General features: G+C 34.6%; 1 protein-coding gene across 7 annotated transcripts in view; it reads right to left on the bottom strand.

Moving 5' to 3' along the window:
- LOC141385840 (membrane-spanning 4-domains subfamily A member 4A-like) overlaps nt 1-20,345 on the bottom strand; it is a 142,437-nt gene that overhangs the window by 1,800 nt on the left and 120,292 nt on the right. For 5 of the 7 annotated variants that reach the window (XR_012406927.1, XR_012406926.1, XR_012406928.1 and 2 more), the window contains 5 exons: nt 3,487-3,667; nt 3,275-3,394; nt 3,128-3,184; nt 2,089-2,205; nt 601-738 (listed from right to left, as the gene is read on the bottom strand). Coding sequence is in view for 4 of the 7 variants with exons in the window: in XM_073952361.1 (XP_073808462.1) it covers nt 601-738; nt 2,089-2,205; nt 3,128-3,184; nt 3,275-3,394; nt 3,487-3,639 (585 nt within the window). In the remaining 3 variants the exon portion in view is untranslated. Of the gene's footprint in view, nt 1-47; nt 280-600; nt 739-2,088; nt 2,206-3,127; nt 3,185-3,274; nt 3,395-3,486; nt 3,668-20,345 lie in introns of those variants that run through there. The other 2 variants (XM_073952359.1, XM_073952362.1) reach the window with 1 other exon arrangement.

Raw genomic sequence — 20,345 nt, 5'->3', positions numbered from 1 at the left:
AACGTGCATGTGAATGTTTGCTATACTACATCTCAAACCAAACATTTGAGTTCAATGTACATGTTTATTCAAAATCTTCCAAAATACAACCTTTGATTAACAGCATATATGAAAATACATGACAATGTCTTTATATAAGACCTTGCCTTAATTATGCAAATATTGATAAGGGCAATTTTTCACTGTATATCATACAATGCAAATATTACTGTATATACAGTATCTCAATAACAAAATGTGACGTTAACTCCTTTGGATGGTAGGATCTTCTCTGTGACTCTGTGAAATAATGGATATACTGTACAATGTCAAGAGATTTAGACTATCAGTTTAAACAAATATTTAAATTCTGCTAACAAGATCCACACATTGAGTATTGGTTGTAAAACATGCAATTAATTTCAATTATTTTCAAGCTACCAAGGTTGAAGGCAATTTACTGAGTAACAATCTGTTCACTTTTTATTATTCTGCTAGCTTAACTTTGGTTGTGCTTGGTTTGATGAAGGGTATGAGTATAATTTTAGTTTGTTTTTGGGATAAATCTGGCTATCACTCTGGTAATCAAAATACTAACATCACCAGCACTAAATCCTTTACCTAGTTCAGTGCCACACTGAGCACTGTAGAGTCCCTGTTACAGGTGGCTTTGCAGGCGAATGCTGAGATATAGACGGAGATGAAGAACTGGGGAATGGTGAGTACCAGCATTACTCCAATGATCCGCAACATGAAATACTACAAAAACAATAATGGATGGCATCGTTAATTACATTAACGTAATTATGTAACTGTAAATGTCTTGACAATAAGGAAAAATATTTTCAATAGTTTGTTCTCACCATTAAAACATGAATGACAACTAGAGCTTTAACGAAAACATATACCAAAAGACTTTTGCTAAAATTGTATAGTAGGTTTGGAAAAATAGGTAACATTTTACTTGAAGAGCGTGTTCATATGAAACCTTTATAATCATGACATGACACATGATTTTATGCATGATATACTGTATGCAGATTTTATGCATGCTTATGACAGCTGTTGTTGAATGTAATTTGCCAACCCAAGCTCATTCTGGAAACGTAGCCCCGCGGACGTTTCTGGAGACCGCGATTTACGTGGCCGGAGGTACGTAAAGGCTGCGTTTGTTTTTTTTTCGAGCGAACGCCGCGGGGCGGTGTGGCGCAGCTCCGCCCCTCCTCTTCGCGCTCGCCGGCCGACGGCTCGCCTCCGAGTGGAGGGCTTTCCCGACGCAATCAGTTTGTCCGCCTAGCTCACAGCGTTGCATCGGCGGAGCGGAGGCCCTGGAGGAGGAGCCGGAGCCGGAGCCGGCCGCGGTGGACGACAACCGGGATCGAGTCCGGGGAACAGCAGGTTCCGGAAATCAGGTGAGACGAAAAACGGAATCCGAAAAATAAGGGCGAGAACGCGGCGGGATCCGAAAACGCGGTCGAAATTGAAGACGAGGGCTTTTGCTTTTTTTTTTTTTCGATCCGGCGGCTTTTCGCGGGAGAACGGCGCGGACGAAAACAAAAAACTGCTCGAATACGTACCTCCCGGGACGTAAATCGAGGTCCGCAGAAACGTCCGCGGGGCTACATTTCCACAATGAGCCCGGGTTGTAATTTGCTCAGCTACAGTATGTCATTTTAAATGCAAAGATGACATGGTTTGAGTTGTCTTTCATGACTTTGTCATGACAACTTGCCATTACCAAGACAACCAAACTTGTCATAAATCTGCCATAAACAGAATTTTTATGAAGCCATTATAATAGTGTCAGGCATGTTTTTGATCATTTGGTTTTTCAGTGGAGCAAACAAAATTTGTTATTCAAATTTCTCAATAAAAGTGTCAAAACCCTGTCAAATATTTTAGAACAACATCATTAATATTTAATAGCTGTTATCGACAAAATCAATTTGTACCAATAGTTGAGGTCAAGAATTAATGAAGCTGTTATAATGATTATAATGAATTACATTGACCTCGTGACAATCATGTTTATGATGGATTTATGACAGGTTATGTGCTAAAACAACGCACATACATACAATATTATATACTGTGCATGTACTCTAATACCTCAACGTATAAACTTGGATCCATTGTAGATAGTATGAATATTTGTATGGACATCAGAAGAATGCTGATTCCTGCAGATATGGCACTGAACACATTTATTCCAAGGGAGGCCTTCATCTACAATAACAGAATATACTACGAGTTAGAAAACTGAGAACAAACTTCACCCAAAAACAGATCATTGAAGAAACTTTTACAAACATACTTAAAACTTTTAACTTAAAGTAACAAAAACATCAGATATCTAAAACCATTTTGTCTGAGCAAACGGAAAGGGGTGTGTTGAGAATGAGCCATATACAGTACATACAATATGAGGCTATAGTAGAGGCAAAATTATGTATTAGAAATGATTTGTATTTCTGTGACACTACAGTTTTAATGGCCCACACAATAACAGTTCCCACAGAAATTCACAGTAAGGTCCTCATAACGTTAAGCCCATTACCCAATATATTTTGTTTACTTATGAAATGTTTGTAAATATATTTATTTATTTATATTTATTTATTTATTTATATTGTTTATTTAGTTTCAGTCATACTATTCAATGATACACATTTTTTCCTTCAATCATTTTCTGTTTCAGATTTTGTGAATGTGTAAAATGTTTTATGAATTAGATTTTTGGATATCCCATGTGCGGTGAACTAGCAAAGAGAGCTCTTAAGCTCTTTTTACTTCTTGGTGTAAACAGAAAATTTAGTTGTCACTGGATTTTTTAATTTTTTTTATTTTGTCTTGTTTTAAAACAGTTTTAAAGCAAAAAGTGTTACAACCATACATTCACGGTAAAGAAAAAAATTATTTATTTACGGTTTCAATTTAAATTGTGAGACTTTGATCTCAGTTTCAACATTTTTTTCTTGTTAAAAAGTTTAACAAAGTGATTTTTATTGACATTTTTAACATTCTAAAACAATTTTATGTGTACTATGGTAATGTAAATTAGTAAATTCCAAAGTGTTACAGTTACAAATACTGACCACAAATACATAAGAAATATGTATGTTGAAATATGTGGGTATCATATACATACCAAAAACAACTGATATTTATACTGCGCAGCAATCGACAGAGATCCAGCACTGATGTACTGAGAAAGAAACAAAAGTTTACAGAGAGAAAGTTTGTTCTGGATATTAAATATAAGGCAATATAAGGCAAACTTTTATATGAAACTTACAATAAAGGATCCCCAGTAGGTGATGCCACTGTAGACCAGAATAGCGGGATAACCGTAACCACTGGTGGTGAGAACAACACCCAGAAAGAAGACCATCACTCCAGTCATTATTTGGACAATCTAAACAGCAAAGGTCAGATGTTTTATTCATAATGGCATAACATACATCTTTAGAACCATATATCATCATAATTGATCATTAAATGTCTTACCCCCAATGCCTTTGGTTGTATTTTGAAAAATTCTTTAAGAATCAAAGTGTGGGGTGTTTCTGCTGCTTCCTGTCCATTAACAAAAATAAAGCTGTCTTGTGTCACCTGTGAATTCACTCTAACTACAACTTTTGAGACTCCGTCGGCTACCATTCTGGCATGGAAAAGTGATGAATTTCACCTGTAAAAACACATTAATTATATTCCTAAACAAAGTATTTTGCATACAGGAGAAATTGACTTTGTAAAGAATACAAGTATTTAATCACGTAATTAATGACAGAACGCAACAAAAAGAGTATTTTCTCAAAACATCATTTTTCTGTATTAAATATTCAATTCATGTATATATTACATAATTAAATATAATGTATGTATATATATATATATATATATATATATATATATATATATATATATATATATATATATAAATAATTTTTTTTTTTTTTTTTATTATATTACCTGAAAAGAGAGTTGTTCATGTCTGGTAATTTGTTGGACGCATCTTTGTTTGAATTTGTGTGTGTGCATGTGTGCATGTGTGCATGTGTGCGTGTGTGTGTGTGTGTGTGTGTGTGTGTGTGTGTGTGTGTGTGTGTGTGTGTGTGTGTGTGTGTGTGTTTGTAGAACGAACAAGGAGGGACTTTAAATATAGAACGCAAATTGTTTTCTTATATATGAAAAATTGTAAAATGGCTAAATAGCTAAGAATGTTAAGAAAAAAAATACAAATAATTAATGCATATTCAACCAGTTTAGCACATGAAAAGAAATAAAAAATTAAAGGCTTTATTTGGACAAGTGTTTCAAATAATTTTTAATCAGATTAAATAAGACACACTAACAGAATATATATATATATATAAACCACCAATAAAATTAAACAACAACTGTGTCTGTGTCAACTGTGCCCCCCCCCCAACCCCCCATCCCCCCATTGTAGTAGTAGTAGTAGTAGTAAATAATTTAAAAATAAATTAAAAATATACATAATTTATTATATATGATGTAATGATGGTTTGTTCTGTAAACTATCAAAAAAAAGTTAGCTTAAAGGGGCTAATAATTTTGTCCCTAAAATGGTTTTTAAAAATTTTAAAACTGCTTTAATTCCAGCTGAAATAAAAGAAATAAGACTTTCTCCAGAAGAAAAAATATTATCAGGCATACTGTGAAAATTTCCTTGCTCTGTTCGACATCATTTAGAATATATTTAAAAAAGGAAAAAATTTATTCCCAGCGGTAAAATTTATAAAGCAGTAGGTAGTGCTGTCGCCTCACAGCAAGAAGGTCGCCGGATCACTGGTTCGAACCTCAGCTCAGTTGGCGTTTCTGTGTGGAGTTTGCATGTTCTCCCTGCCTTTGCGTGGGTTTCCTCCGGGTGCTCCGGTTTCCCCCACAGTCCAAAGACATGTGGTACAGGTGAATTGGGTAGGCTAAATTGTCCATAGTGTATGAGTGTGTGTGTGAATGTGTGTGTGGATGTTTCCCAGAGATGGGTTGCAGCTGGAAGGGCATCCGCTGCATAAAAACTTGCTGGATAAGTTGGCGGCTCATTCCGCTATGGCGATATATTTATATATATATATATATATATATATATATATATATATATATATATATATATATATATATATATATATATATATATATATATATATATATACTTATCTGAAATTTGTACATCCTATCTTCAAAAAAAAAAAAAATACCAGCATACATGTTTAAATGTGGTATTAAATATCACTTATTTTCTCACCTACAGCAAACGGCCTTAGTTTCACACACATCACGTTAAAGACAGTTTATCGTGAAGCATCTGTGGTTGCCTTGTATTTCCTCTTCAGTCTGCTAGCTGTATCTTTGCTGAGAATCTATCAAACCTATCTTGAGCAAATCTTTCCACTAGTTTACAAATATGACCAAACTGGAAACATGCATACAAGTAAGACGTGTGAACTGGCATAAAACATGAGGCAATATTCTGATCAGTGTCACTATTTATAGAAACATTGGTTAGAAACATTGAGAAGTAATGCAGAACTGACCACAAACCACAGATCAGAAAATCTAATTGACAAATATTGTCATGCACTGCCACTGCACATTTACTACACAGAAACCTGCTTTTAATAGACACTATTCTTAAAATTCAAACACATTTGGTCTTCAACTGAATGGTTAATCATTTACACTGAATTTTGTTTAATATTATAAAAATAAAAAAGGCAGCAGTTTCCAGGTGTTCATTGTGTTTTTTTTAATGCTAGTCTCTCAGGTGGCACAAAACATCACAGTGTGACATTGTCCAATAAAAAACAACACATTGTTGAAATGTTGCTTTTATTTGTTTGTTTGTTTTTATTATTTAATTGTGTTGTAGGATATGATAAGGCTCAAGAGATTTTTGCATAAAAAAGATAATGTCTAAAGTGAGTACCCATTAATTATGGAATACATACGTTATAAAAATTCAGTCTTAGAACTGCTGCCACCACATGGTGCATTTTAGTTAACACAAAAACATTTTCACTTTGTGTGTGTGTGTGTGTGTGTGTGTATATATATATATATATATATATATATATATATATATATATATATATATATATATATATATATATATATATAATGTGGCATTAGTATGAATATTTATATAAGTCATTATTGTTTTTTATTTAATTTAATGTCCACAAATTGAATTTAATATATCCTTTCTGTGACAAATCAATCTAAATGCGAACTTACAGTCTGACTTTCTTAATTAGCTCCAAAGACTTGCAGACTTTCATCAATGAACCAGTCAATAGATGCACACAAACGCACACAACACAACCACACAACATATGTATACACACACACACAAACACATGGTGAATTGCATTTGCAGTGGCACAAAGTAAATACCTTTTCCAAAAAGCATTTTAGTTAGCAGCATGAAGTGAGGATGGCCAAGGACAACCTAAAAATAATAAATATAGAAAGCTTTCTGTGCATGCACATTCATTCTTTTTGCTTCCTCTTTGTCTTTTTCTCTTTTTTTCTTGTTTTGCGCTCTACTGTATGTGCAACTGTCAGTCTTGTAACCTGTTTATACGTATAAAAAATACAATATCCAACATCCTATTTTGGGGGCGGCGCGGTAGTGCAGTGGGTAGCATGGGTCGCCTCACAGCAAGAAGGTCTCTGTTTTGAGCCTTGACAGTTGGCATTTTTGTGTAGCGTTTGCATGTTCTCCGCACGTTTACCTGGGTTTCCACTGGGTGCTCCGGTTTCCCCCACAGTCCAAAGACATGCACTATAGGTGAATTGAATAAGCTAAATTGCCTGTAGTGTACAGTAAGTGTGTGACTGAGGTTGCAGCTGGAAGGGCATCCGCTGTGTAAAACATACGCTGGATAAGTTAGCGGTTCATTCCGCTGTGGCAACCCTTTATTAATAAAGGGACTAAGCCGGAAAAAAAAATGAATGAATGAACATCCTTATTTTTCCTCCCTTTACTTTCAGTGGCCCAGTAAAAGTCAAACAGCATGTGTTATATTGGGAGCTGCTGCTGACCTCTGTCCACCAATGGATTGGTCTTTCTCTCTAAGGAGCATTGATCTAGAGGAGGTTGTCAGCTGGGCCTTGCTGAGACTCCCATGACTTTGCGCTCCTGTATTTATAATAGCCAAGCATTGACCTCTCCAAACACCCAGAAAATGCAAGAACCGGCATCTGGATTAAGAAGTTACACCCCCCATGAAGAGACTCTATGTCTCCACAATCAATCCTCAATCGATTCTCAACCGACTTCCTCAGAAGATGTGATGGATTTAACCTTTTAACTTGCATTTAACCTTTATAGCACTAAAGAGAGAGCGGGTATATGTGTAATATGTCTAGCTCTAAAACCATTTTAACTTGTTTCATGCAACTAAAGTGAACCTGATTTTTTTTTCTAAAAGCTTCTAGAATATAAATGATTCCCTTTAAAAAACAAAAATTCAGTTTCAAAATCATTGAGTCTAAAATTATTGTTATTTTAAGTAGTGGTGATCCACACTCATATAAATACTTATTTTTTAACTTTTTTAACTTACATTCTTACATTTACAAACCAAAAATAAAAATATTTATATAAACTTGTTTATATGAGTAGGGATGTGCTATTTAAAAGATTAACATGTCTATATCACCCTGTATCCCAAAACCGGTTATTCACTGAAGCTAAGCATGACTGAGCCTGATTACCTGGATGGGAAACCGCATGGGAAAACTAGGCTAATGTGGGATATGGTGAGTGAAGCCAGCAGGGGGTGCTCAATCTATGGTCTGTGTGAGTCCTAATGCCCCAGTATAGTGAAGGGGACACTATACTGTCAGTGCCGTCTTTTGGATGAGATGTTAAACCGAGGTTCTCTGTGATCATTAAAAATCCCATGGCACTTCTCGTAAAGAGTAGGGGTGTAACCCCGATGTCCTGGTCGAATTCCCTCTCTTATCCATCATGGCCTCCCAATCATCCCCATCTACTGAATTCACTATATCACTGTTTCTCCAGTCCTCCAGTCCACCAATACACCAATGGCACTGCTGTCCTGTGGCTACCGTCACATCATCCAAGTGGATGCTGCACACTGGTGGTGGTATAGAGACTCCCACCTCATTATTGTGAAGCGCTTTGGATGTATGGCCATACACAATAAAATGCGCTACACACATTACTTACTTACAACACACCAGTGCAAACCATGGTATTCAACAAAAAATATATACTGTATATAGAAAATAGTTTAATAGTTTTTTAGCAAATATAAAATGAAAAAGATCAATTGCACCAAAATATATTACCTATATTCACTGAGAAATGAAAACAAATTGTCACAATCACTAACCCTTGCAGATTTCTGGTAAACAAATGACTGTAAAAAAAAAAAAGTGGTAAATGCGCAGATCACTAAACTACAAATCCACCATTATATGGAATACATATCCAGTCATATCCAGACATACCCTTACTTACTTTTCCTTACCAGGCCCTTGCCTTGATTTATTGTTTATTTTAGTCTTTACTGACCACAACCAAAGACTATAGAATACACAAGACGTGTCACTCGTATACTTTTCAATCAGGAAAAGTGTAACAGTTAATATAGCAAACAAAGCCCTGCCTTCTAGTACAGGAGCCAATCAGCGATCGCTATAGAATGACAATTCTCCAGGGGAGGGGCTCGAACCAGATATGAGTTTCTGCAGATTTAGTGTGATACGAACAATTAGAAATTAAACGAAATAGACAGTTGATGTTTAATTCTATTGGTTATTCATATTATGTAATATAATTGTAATCTTGGCAAGCATTTTTTGAGAATTTGATGTTTCCCCATTCAAACAGAATGCCCAAGTATACTGCCTGAGAGGCATTTCAAAGATGGCTGCCAAGTGAAATGACTTGCCTTAAAGGGACTTTACCATGACTCTGGATTTCCCGTATACATCGTTTTGCCTGTGTTGACTGTTGCTTGCCTGACCATTTTATGTTGAATAAACCTGCATTTGGATAAGAACCTCAGTTGTCAGCATCCCCTCACATAACACAAAAATTCCTTTTCAAAATGGAGTGAACTCATTTGTTGACCATTGTATATACACACAATGCTGTATATACAGTACCTGTATTTTCAGTCAATTACTTCCCTCCAGCCTTTTACTTTCTTTATCGGGATCACCACAGCAGAAAAAAAAGATGTTTGTCTTGCAGAAAGACCCAAAATAGGGTTTTATTTTATTAAAATAATAATAATACTAGTGGCAACAAGTTCATAAAATACTTATTTGAATGTGTTCAGATGTATTTGTTCTTCTGAGCATTTAAATATCCTGGCACCCCCCTGTGGTGTATTTGATCAGCACAGGAAATGAGGCAGATGGGTTATGTGTGAAGACAACTGAAGAGAGCTTTCTTTTTTAATAAACAACAAAAAACCCAACACATTTTCAATCTTCAAGCACTCTGTGTAAAATAGAGTATCTGCATTCACAACAGATCCAATTTGTCTTCAACAATAACCACATTAAAAACAAGGCACAGAGGACTTCTAACATGCATGCTCTTATTTTTGTATTTGCAAATAACTAAGCAACAATGAACTACTCACCAGCTAAAATATAATGGGCTCTTCACTAAAGTGCTTTTGTGTAATAGGACCGTTCAGCTCATAGAGAGATTAAGTTTGTTTTCTGTTGTCCTGGCTGACCGTATAGTCGAAATTACATGCAAATTACATCTCATTAGATGTACACCTTGTCCATTACGGGTTAACAAATGGAAAAAGAGAAGCAAGAGAGGTTGTTCATTTAAATCAAAGCTATTTTACACCGAGCACTCACACTACTACACACACAAACCCTTATGTGCTCTGCAGACTTTAAAGGGCTATTTTTAACAACTGGGGGAGAGTGGCTACCCTGTTGGCAATAAAACTATGGCCTCACTTAATAGCATGTAATTTAGTGCTCTGTGTGTGTCCATGTGTGCGTGTATGGCCGTGTGTGTGTGCACAAATAAATACAGGCGGCAGGGAAAATCGCAGATGCAGCAGTTCTTAAGGGGATGAGAAATGTAATTTCTCACTTTGAGTGTGCTGTGTCAGGGTGTTGGACATGAACAAGCACCATAAACAAAAGGTGAGAGGGAGAAAACCTTAAGTAAAAAAAAAGACAGATTCAAACTCCATTCCCTTGATATGAGGATAAGTGATTGATCAAATGTTGTCTTCAGAATATATGACCTTTTTGTAGGTTTAGAGCATTTGTGCCATTTATTGAGAACAATGCAAACAGTGGCTTGTGTTTATGATGGAGGAAAGGGCAAAGGATGGCGTTTATTCTCCAGTTCACAAGCTGCACATTTCAGCGTCACCAGACTACAGAGAAGAGGCAGGATAATCATTTGAAGAGAAGAGGCAAGATAATCATTCGAAATGCCACTTATTTGCAGTGGACACTATAAAGTCTGCACTAAAATAAAATAAAATAAAAACAATAGCATTTAAAATGGGATCAAAGCAGTGCACATCATTTCTCACAATCATTTTTGGGTAATTTTTAAAACAGACAATTTAATAAACTAATCACAAAATTCTATCATAACCTACTAACACCCAGTGTAGGGTGTAATCAGTATTAAACGTATTAACTAATTACTTAATTACCGTACGAAAATTCAACAGTTCTATAGGAACCAATTGAGAGAATTTAGCTGAATAATTTTATCATTTAAGAAAACATTTATCATAATTAAAGAAATTATATATATATATATATATATATATATATATATATATATATATATATACAGTTGAAGTCAGAATTATTAGCCCCCTTCAAATTTTTTTCTTCTTTTTTAAATATTTTCTAAATGATGTTTAACAGAGCAAGGAAATTTTCACAGTATGTCTGATAATATTTTTTCTTCTGGAGAAAGTCTTATTTGTTTTATTTTGGCAAGAATAAAAGCCGTTTTTAATTTTTTAAACACAATTTTAGGGACAAAATTATTAGCCCCTTTAAGCTATATTTTTTCTTGATAATCTACAAAACAAACCACTTTTATACAATAACTTGCCTAATTACCCTAACCTGCCTAGTTAACCTAATTAACCCAGTTAAGCCTTTAAATGTCACTTTAAGCTGTATAGAAGTGTCTTGAAAAATATCTAGTCAAATATTATTTACAGTCATCATGGCAAAGATAAAATAAATCAGTTATTATAGATGAGTTATTAAAACTATTATGTTTAGAAATGTGTTGAAAAAAATTGCTCTCCGTTAAACAGAAATTGGGGAAAAAATAAACAAGCGGTCTAAAAATTCAGGGGGACTAATAATTCTGACTTCAACTGTATATATATATATATATATATATATATATATATATATATATATATATATATATATATATATATATATATATATTAGGGATGCAACAATACAGTTAGCCCACGGTTCAATACATCCCTCGGTTTTTTAACACGGTTTTCGGTTCGGTTCTCATGGCTAGACATGTGTTTTTTTTTGTTTGTTTTTTTCTCTCTCTAGGCAATAGGAACAATAAGAGGTTAAGGAGAAAAAAATAAAAATTATTTATTGCAATACTCATTTTGTTTTACTTAAAAGACAAAAAAAAGAACACTGGTTCCTAGTGTATTGTATAAAAAAATTAGCATTGAAATCTCACAGTTGCTGATAGCCCATGTACAAACTGGGGAACACATAAAATCCTACACTTTGAAAATAAACATACATGTGAAGTTAATAAAGATAAATTGCCCATTTTAAATTAACATATTTGTTCTCAAGTAAACATCAAGTAAACAAACCATCTTAATTATCTCGGTGCTGAAAAAATGCGAGACTGTAGTCTGTAATGCGGATCGAGTGCTTTTATAAAACCCCACATCTCCAATCACCGAAAACGGCTGCAAATCTTTAGCAATAAACACCCGCACTGCCTTTGTTATTTTTATGTGTCTCTCGGAACCAGTTGGGTGTGTTTGTTTGAAAGATTCAGCAAGGGATTGTTGCTATTTGGAGGACTTTATTACCTTCTCTGCTATCCTGCCTTCAGACAGTGATAGGTGATGGCACTGCAGATGTGCAGTCATGGTTATACATGTAAAACAATGCTTGCACACAGTTATTTTTTGTTCACCATTTTTTCTTTTATTGGCATTATACTTACAGGCCAAACGTAAATGTCCTCACACCACAGATTTGAAAGATGCCGGCGCTTTCTCGTACTGTTGTCTCACTTCGCCAGCGCTTCCTTGTACTGTTGCCTCAACCTCACTTCACCGCCGCTTGCATTCTTAAAGTGTGGATTGATGATCAAGCGCCCCCTAACTTTATTTACTCGCGGGGAGGAGTTTCCCCATCTTCACTCATGGACTTACAGGCACTCAGTCAATTTGGGGAGACATAAAAGGCACACAAATTATTTAAACGGAAAACCGAGAAAACCGCAATTCACAAGCACATATTGAACCGTGAAGGTTGTACCGTATGGTTCAATATTTTATTGAGAACCATGGCATCCCTAATATTGAGAACCATGGCATCCCTAATATATATATATATATATATATATATATATATACACACACACACACACACACACACACACACACACACACACACACACACACACACACACACACACACACACATATTATAATACACATATTTAGAAATGTTTTTTATATATATGATATGTATGAAATATAGTGTCGTTAATTTAAAACACATTAATTTGTGTTTTGATACATTCATTCATTCTCCTTCAGCTTATTAGAGGTCGCCACTGCATTAATTACCCAATTTACCTGGTAATGTCTTTACTTGTCTTTGAACTGTGGGGAAAACCGAAGCACCCGGAGGAAGCCCACGCAAACATTAGGAGAACATGCAAACTTCACAGAAATGCTAACTGGCTCAGCCAGGACTCGAACCTGTGACCTAATTGCTGTGAGGCAGCAGTGCTGACCACTGAGCCACTGTGCCGCCACGTGTTTTGATACATAAATTGTTTAAAAATCAAGTGCTATTACTGAAAGAAAAACGTAATTAAATGCTCCTGTTTTACTCAACTGAAATAATTAAGAGTTCATTTCCATCGTCTTTGTGTTGAGATTTATGTGCATGTTTTCATATTTAGTCAAGTAATTAAATTACCTGTTGAGTTGCTTTTGACATAAAGTAAAAGGTAAAGGAATTTAAGTACATTAGTAACAATTAATTAATTAGTTTTTCGAAGTAACTTACCCAACACTGCCCACACTCATGTCATTCCAAGAGCCTCACATTATACTTAATTTTTCTACAAAGATATTTCTGTTGCTCCACTGTAAGTTTTATTTACCCAAACGTTTAAAGATTAAAAGCATGCATTAAATAATTTTTTGTTTTTGTTTATTTTTAGATGTTTTTAATGTTATGATATGTGTGTGATTATACATTCAGTGAAAGGATCAAAATCACTCAGATGTGATTAAAAATATCTGTCTAATATCGAATTAAATATTCATGTTCAGAAGATCAGCCAATTTCTTATGTATTTGGAATGTCACAATGGCAAGTAAATGATAACAGATGTTTCGTTTTGGAGTGAACGAATCCTTAGATGTTGTGCTCAGAAACTCTGAATGTGTTATATTTTTTGTTTGTACAATTGTTTTGTCAAAGAAAGAAAGTCTGAAGATGCATCCCTTATAAATAATATTAATGTTTATTTACAGCTTTAAACCAGTTCTACAAAGAACTGTTTGTTTTCTTTCACATTTTCTGCATGAACTTTCAGTTTAATTAGAAACAGCCTTATCTTTCAGTCCCAGTTATGCTTTTTTTTTTTTTCAAATTGAGCTATAATCAGTTAACATTATTTAACAATTATTTGATAATATGATAAAGTAAATGTAATTACATGATAAATATACAAATAATTTCTATTTGATGTACAATGTGATAAGAACAAAATAAAAATAGGTTTGCTGGTACTTGTTTGAGGGGCGATGCAGTGGCGCAGTAGGTAGTGCTGTCACCTCACAGCAAGAAGGTCGCTGGTTCGAACCTATGCTCAGTTGGCGTTTCTGTGTGGAGTTTGCATGTTCTCCCTGCATTTGCGTGGGTTTCCCCCGAGTTCTCCGGTTTCCCCCACAGTCCAAAGACATGTGGTACAGGTGAATTGGGTAGGCTAAATTGTCCGTAGTGCATGCGTATGAGTATGAGTGTGGGTGTGGATGTTTCCCAGAGAAGGGCATCCACTGCTTAAAAATGTGCTGGATAAGTTGCCGGTTCATTCAGCTGTGGAGACCCCGGATTAATAAAGGGACTAAGCTGACAAGAAAATGAATGAATAAATGAATGTATTTGTTTGTGAATTAATGCTTTGTTAGACTTTTTAAGGAGGTTTGACACCTTATTTTATGGAACAATTATTTTAAAATCTCCAATCTTTCAATATATGAAGAGCACTTGAAAATCTTCCTTAAAATTCACTTGCACATTGCTTCTCTTTGGTTTCTTCAAACCAGTAATGAATCACACTGCCTGGTATTTAATGTCACATACAATATTATAAGAACTACATGAACAGCTAAAAGTCAAAGTCACACACACATTACACTATACTGTTGCTATGGAGAACATCCCATGGGGAAAATTACAGCCCATTAGACTAAAGCATAACAATGTATGCAGGACAATAGTTCATCCTCCATCACACTGCGCAGAGACACAATGAAGGCACAGCACGCGTGTATGTATGTGAGAGTGTGTATTATATATCACGGATGGAGAGCCAGGTTCTGCTACGACCTTAGCTTAACCTCATGGCACGGCTGTCTGAATGTAGCAGATGGCACAGAAATAAATGCGTCAGAATCTATCATTCATTCTCCCCGCTTGCCTCCTTTATTTCTCACTTCCCCTCCCCAGATCCTGCTCATTTCTTTTTATTTGTTTATCCTTTAAAGCCAAAGACACACATGGATGTTAATCTCTTCGAAGACTGTTCACCCCAGAAAACTGAAGTCTGTCATTGTTTAATCACACTCACTTCAATCCCGTCTTTATTCCGGTTAACACAAAATGAAGATAGTTTGAAAAATGCTGGTAACCATACAGATGATAGCAAATGCATCCTAACTGACACACTATACCCTGTATTTGCAATTGTGCACTAAACAGTGTGGTGTATGAGTTTAGTGTGATCCCAAATGGAATGTTTTTTACTAACTGTAATTCAAACTCTTTCTCAGTCAGTTTTAACAATTGCAGTGAAATAAACGACCAACCAATCAAATAGTACTTGTCATGAGTACAAGCCAGTCACCATCAAGAGGTGGCATAATGATCTTTGTAGGAGAATAGACATGATGTAATCCAAGTGTAGACCTTGATAGCTCCTCCCCTTCATAATCAGCTCCTCCGCTTTTACTACATATAAGCAAAGCTGCAACCGTTATATACTGTATTTATATATGGTCTTATTTTGTAAACAATGTATGTTCTTAATTGTTTTGTTTGTTTTATTTATTTTTTCCCTTATATAAATTTCCTCGCGGAGACAAATAAAGTTTATCCTATCCTTGAGTGCACAGTGTTGTTCAATTTACCACAGTTCTTTTAATGGGTTAAATAAGCATATCATCCTAATATTTAAAGTGGACGTATTCTTTTAAGTATTTTCAGTGGACATGCACTACTTACACCATTTATATTACCAACAGCATAGAATGGTGGATAAGTGTGCAGTTTAGGAAAATTTTTTCCTATTATATGGCAGTCAACATGTCTTCTATTGTTGAAAGAAACATATGAAAGGAACACGATAGTTTAAAAGAAGTAAATAGTGACTTTTTAAATTTTTTTTGTAAGTGAAATATTCATTTGAACATAATTATTAGGGAACATGTCACCTCAGTCTCAGAGGCAATACACTTTCTTTAATTAGACATTATTAGCATAACCACTGAAGCAGAGACTTGGACTGTAATACTGTGCCTCTACCAATGTGTTTTTTTAAAGCACTTTTATTTATTTATTTTTAAAAGATTTTTCTGAAAATGCTACTGTAGCTGTGAGCACTTGAGAGGACTTCAACATTAAAGACTTTTTTTCCCAATTGAGACATTTGTTGTTGTAATATCTGCATAAATGTTTCTATCAAGAATGGCTTGTATGTCTAGAAAAGTGAAGCCAAAACATTTTAGTCGCCCTCTAGTGGCTGGCTGCAGTGAAGATCATTAACCCCACTTTTTCAAGTTCACAAATGAGAAGTAAGGCAAATTTGTCAAAATCTAAATACACTTCCCAGATATGGTCTCTGTCATTTTAGGGAGTTCACATCAAACTGATGCACATTCAAGAGTACGTTTGGTAACACTTTATTTTGATGGTCCATTTGAGTATTACTGTCTGCTTAATATAGTGCTCCTTCAACAGACATTTAACAGATTATAAGAATCTTTGCAAGTACATGTCAATATACACTAACCTTACCTAACAGTCTACTTATAATCTATTGAGAATTAGTTGGCATGTAGATGCAATGTAACTTCAATTCAACAAATGGACCATCAAAATAAAGTGTGACCGTAAGTTTTTCTAAAAGATTGCTATTGGTTGCTATAAGGTCTACTAGTGGCTTGGGTGGAATATTAATCCTGGGACTTGAGTTTAAGACCTAAATTGATATTTTTTTAGGTAAATTACAGTGGCTGAGAGAGCTTACTGTGCTGCAATTGAAGAAAACATGTGCAATTACAAAAAGCACCAGGAGTTTAACAGCACACATGTTGCAAATCCTCACAACCCAAACGCATTTTTAACAAACATGCAGCATTCTCTCACAGCACAAAATTTTTTTCTCACAACACACAAGAAATGTTTCAAGCAGACCCCAAAACGTAACGGACACCACTGGCCCATGACTATTGCTCAGTGTAGTTGTAGGTGATCTTTGAAAGGTGAGTTTTTTGTTTGTTAATTTTAACATCCAGATTGCTCTGCACTTAGTATTTATTAGCCTAAATAACCATAACTTAAACAGCTGGGTCTGTCGCATTTTAGGGTCTCCTTGAGACATTTCCATTGTGTTGTGAGATAATGCAGTGTGTTTTCTTAAAGTGTTTTTGTTGTGAGAAAATGCAGAATGTTTTATTAATTGTTTGCGATGTGAGAAAATGCAGCATGTTACATTAGTTAGTTTGCATAGTGTGCAAATGCAGTGTGCTTTTTAAAAATGTGTTTGCGTTGTGATGAATAATTAAGATATTTTCTTAATTTGCTGGCGTTTTTTGTAATTTTATGTTTTCTTAAATTGCAGCATGTTAAGCTTTTACGGCCACCGTAGTAAATGTTATTATACCATACCATTATAAACAACTGACGCAATAAGCTTGAGAAAAATACACTAAAAAATATGAACAATGCAACCCACAAACTAATGTAAATAACAGCAAAATGTTAGACATCAATCTTCAATGTATGTAACTGTTAAACAGTTTTCTGCACTTTGATAGTGCTTGCAAGTAATGAGCTCAAACACATTATGATTTAATCACAGGTTAAGTTCATTGGTAATCAGTAAAGCTACAATATATTCATTTTAGTACCAGTCAAAATGATCAGTGTTCAAATTCAGATGCAGTCAAACGTTTTACACATCTGACTGAAATTTGTTTGGTTAAAATTAGAATTTTGATCTGAATGGTTGTGCTAAAAGGCTTGAAAATACTTTTGTAAACAAATAAATCTATTAATTTAACAAATTATTTTAATTAATTAGTGAATAGTGAATGAAAATGAGATAATATGTGCAGGCATGTGCACACATAGGGCTCAACCTGTGCAGTGCACATGCCCTTTTAAGTTTTCGATAGAAAGTGCCCTTCCAAAATGATCTGAAGTGCCCCAGCGACACCCTGAATATGTGTCCAATGTGGGGCTGAATATGTGTCCAGTGTACTGCTAAATCTATTTTAAAAGGACACCATGCGTCTCATGGAACTGGCTGAGAAAAAAACAGACTGATTAAAACTGTGAAGATCTATTTCATACAATTGGCCATTGCAAACACGCATCCCATATATAAGGGTTAATGGATTATTTTTATAACAATATTATTATTATTAATTATTAATATTCGAAAAAGTTAAATATTTTTTAAATAGATAATTTTCACTTTCATTCTCTTACACCTTCATGCTTGAGCCTGCTTTCCATTTTGGAAAACAAGGGGTTACATAGCTAAAATCTGTCATAGATGGTTTAGTGTGACCTTTGAAATTGGATGACCACAGTCGTGATCAGGTCTGGATGATTGTTGTGCTCTGCTAGTTTGTGCTCGGCCAACAGATAAGGATGTTGTTATCTGCTGTGATCAGAAGAGAAAGACACAGCAAAATCTCGTGCATGTCTATCAGAGCCAGCTGCCTTCTAATATACACAACGTCTTTTCTTGCATGCTTAAAAAAATGCAAATGAGATTGATTTATCAGCACTCTGGCCACAAGCAGCCTCAAATTTGCATTAATCTGAGCCCCAGGGCAATTAAGGTGTCAGTGTTGGGCTTGCCTCAGTTTGCGTGTGTGACTGTTTTTGTGGGTCTTTTGTGAATTTTGGTCAGTCAAATTATAAAGAAATAAAATACTACAATTGTAGGTACACAATAACCAATCTGCTAATTAAAAGTTTAATGCTTAAAACCTTAAAAGGGGAGCAGGACATGCTGACTTCGTCTGATGGGTTTGTGTGGTAAGGAATGCTATAGTTACTGTTATTAATATTATTTTGCAATTTTACAAAATAAAGGCTTTATTTATAGAACCTCCCACAGTATAGATGATTTTTTTTCGCTAGGTACCTCATTTTCGTTTATTATTTTCCAACCCATGGAATGCAAGAATTATAAGAATTGCAACATCCATCCATCTGTTAGAATTCCCCTAGTTATAAAGAAAACCTGCAGAGATAGAAGTAAATGATATAATACACATTAATGTAGATTTAATATCATTACATTTTTAAACAGCATTTTAAAACATTTGTCAACAAACTTTTTTTGCCCTTTTTTCTTCTATTAGCAAAACAATATGCATGTCTACTGTCTGCATTTTTTACTAAAATTTTTTGGTACAAGCAAATAATTTCAACAATGTCCATTTACTTGTTTAAAGGTTCTGTAAGAAACGTAATAATAAATGTTACATTATTCTTCTGTATCCTCAACCACTAAACATCAAGTTTAAAACCATTACATTTCAATATCTACATATATTAACCTATTTTGTATTATTACACTGTCATTAGTAGATGTAAAAGTATTTTTTACTCTGTGATTTATGGAGAGAAACGTGTGTTTATTTGTCTGTATTTTTGCAGGAACACTATGGCAACAGTGTTTTGCTTTGGGTGTTTAGGCAAAAGTTCTTACTGTTCCTCTTCTAGCAATTTAACTGACATGATGGTATGTTCTTTCTGTTTTTACAGTTTACTGGGGCTTCAAACACAGAGGTCCATCAGGTTTGTTGCAGTGTTGACATTTTATATTTAGAAATTCATAAATCACATAAGGTATTTGCAATTATTTGCAGGATTTAGCTTCTGCCTCACTAAACAAGCTGGTAAACATTAACATTTAGTCCTTGAATTGGTACCTCTAGTGTTGTGTAATTCACACTGAATGCAACTCCAAATGATCAAAATACTGCATTTTAAATGTAAGAAAAAGTATCGTCTTACAATTCTTTTTTAATGCAACTAGAAACTTACATAAATTTAGCAAATACATTCTTTATAAGCTTTCCACTGAAAAACAACTAGCTGCAATGGATGCTTAGGGGTTGTAGCTTTAAACTGATGTACAGTTTTTTCAAGATTACTCATGTCCTTTTTGGTGTAATCTAATCATAAACTTTGACATATGGAAAAACAGCGCCTCAGTGCGTCCTCGTCAGGGCGTTGTGGAAGGGGTTAACTACATTATAAATTATTTCAAAGTTGTATTGCACAATTTTCAAAAGATATCACAGATAATAGATGACATATCTGCGTTTATGTCAGACTAAACTATATTTCAATTTATTTTATTTAACAGGGACAATGCTCATTAATCAACAGTAAAACTGTAAATAAGCCAGATTTAGCCACAAGGGCTAATTTTCATCTGTTGCCCCCTGCCAAATTTTAAAAGGCAACCTAAAATAAAAAAAACACGTCACTACACATACAAAAACAGTAAAGTTATATATGACAAAAAGAGATAAAAACATGCAAGTAAGAATTTCCTAAAATAAACATAAAACTATGTTAAT

This window comes from Danio rerio, chromosome 5 (genome assembly GCF_049306965.1).
Source record: "Danio rerio strain Tuebingen ecotype United States chromosome 5, GRCz12tu, whole genome shotgun sequence".
Lineage (NCBI taxonomy): Eukaryota > Metazoa > Chordata > Actinopteri > Cypriniformes > Danionidae > Danio > Danio rerio.
The sequence above is the reverse complement of the archived record's forward strand: the minus strand, read 5'-3'. Positions and strand labels throughout refer to the sequence as shown.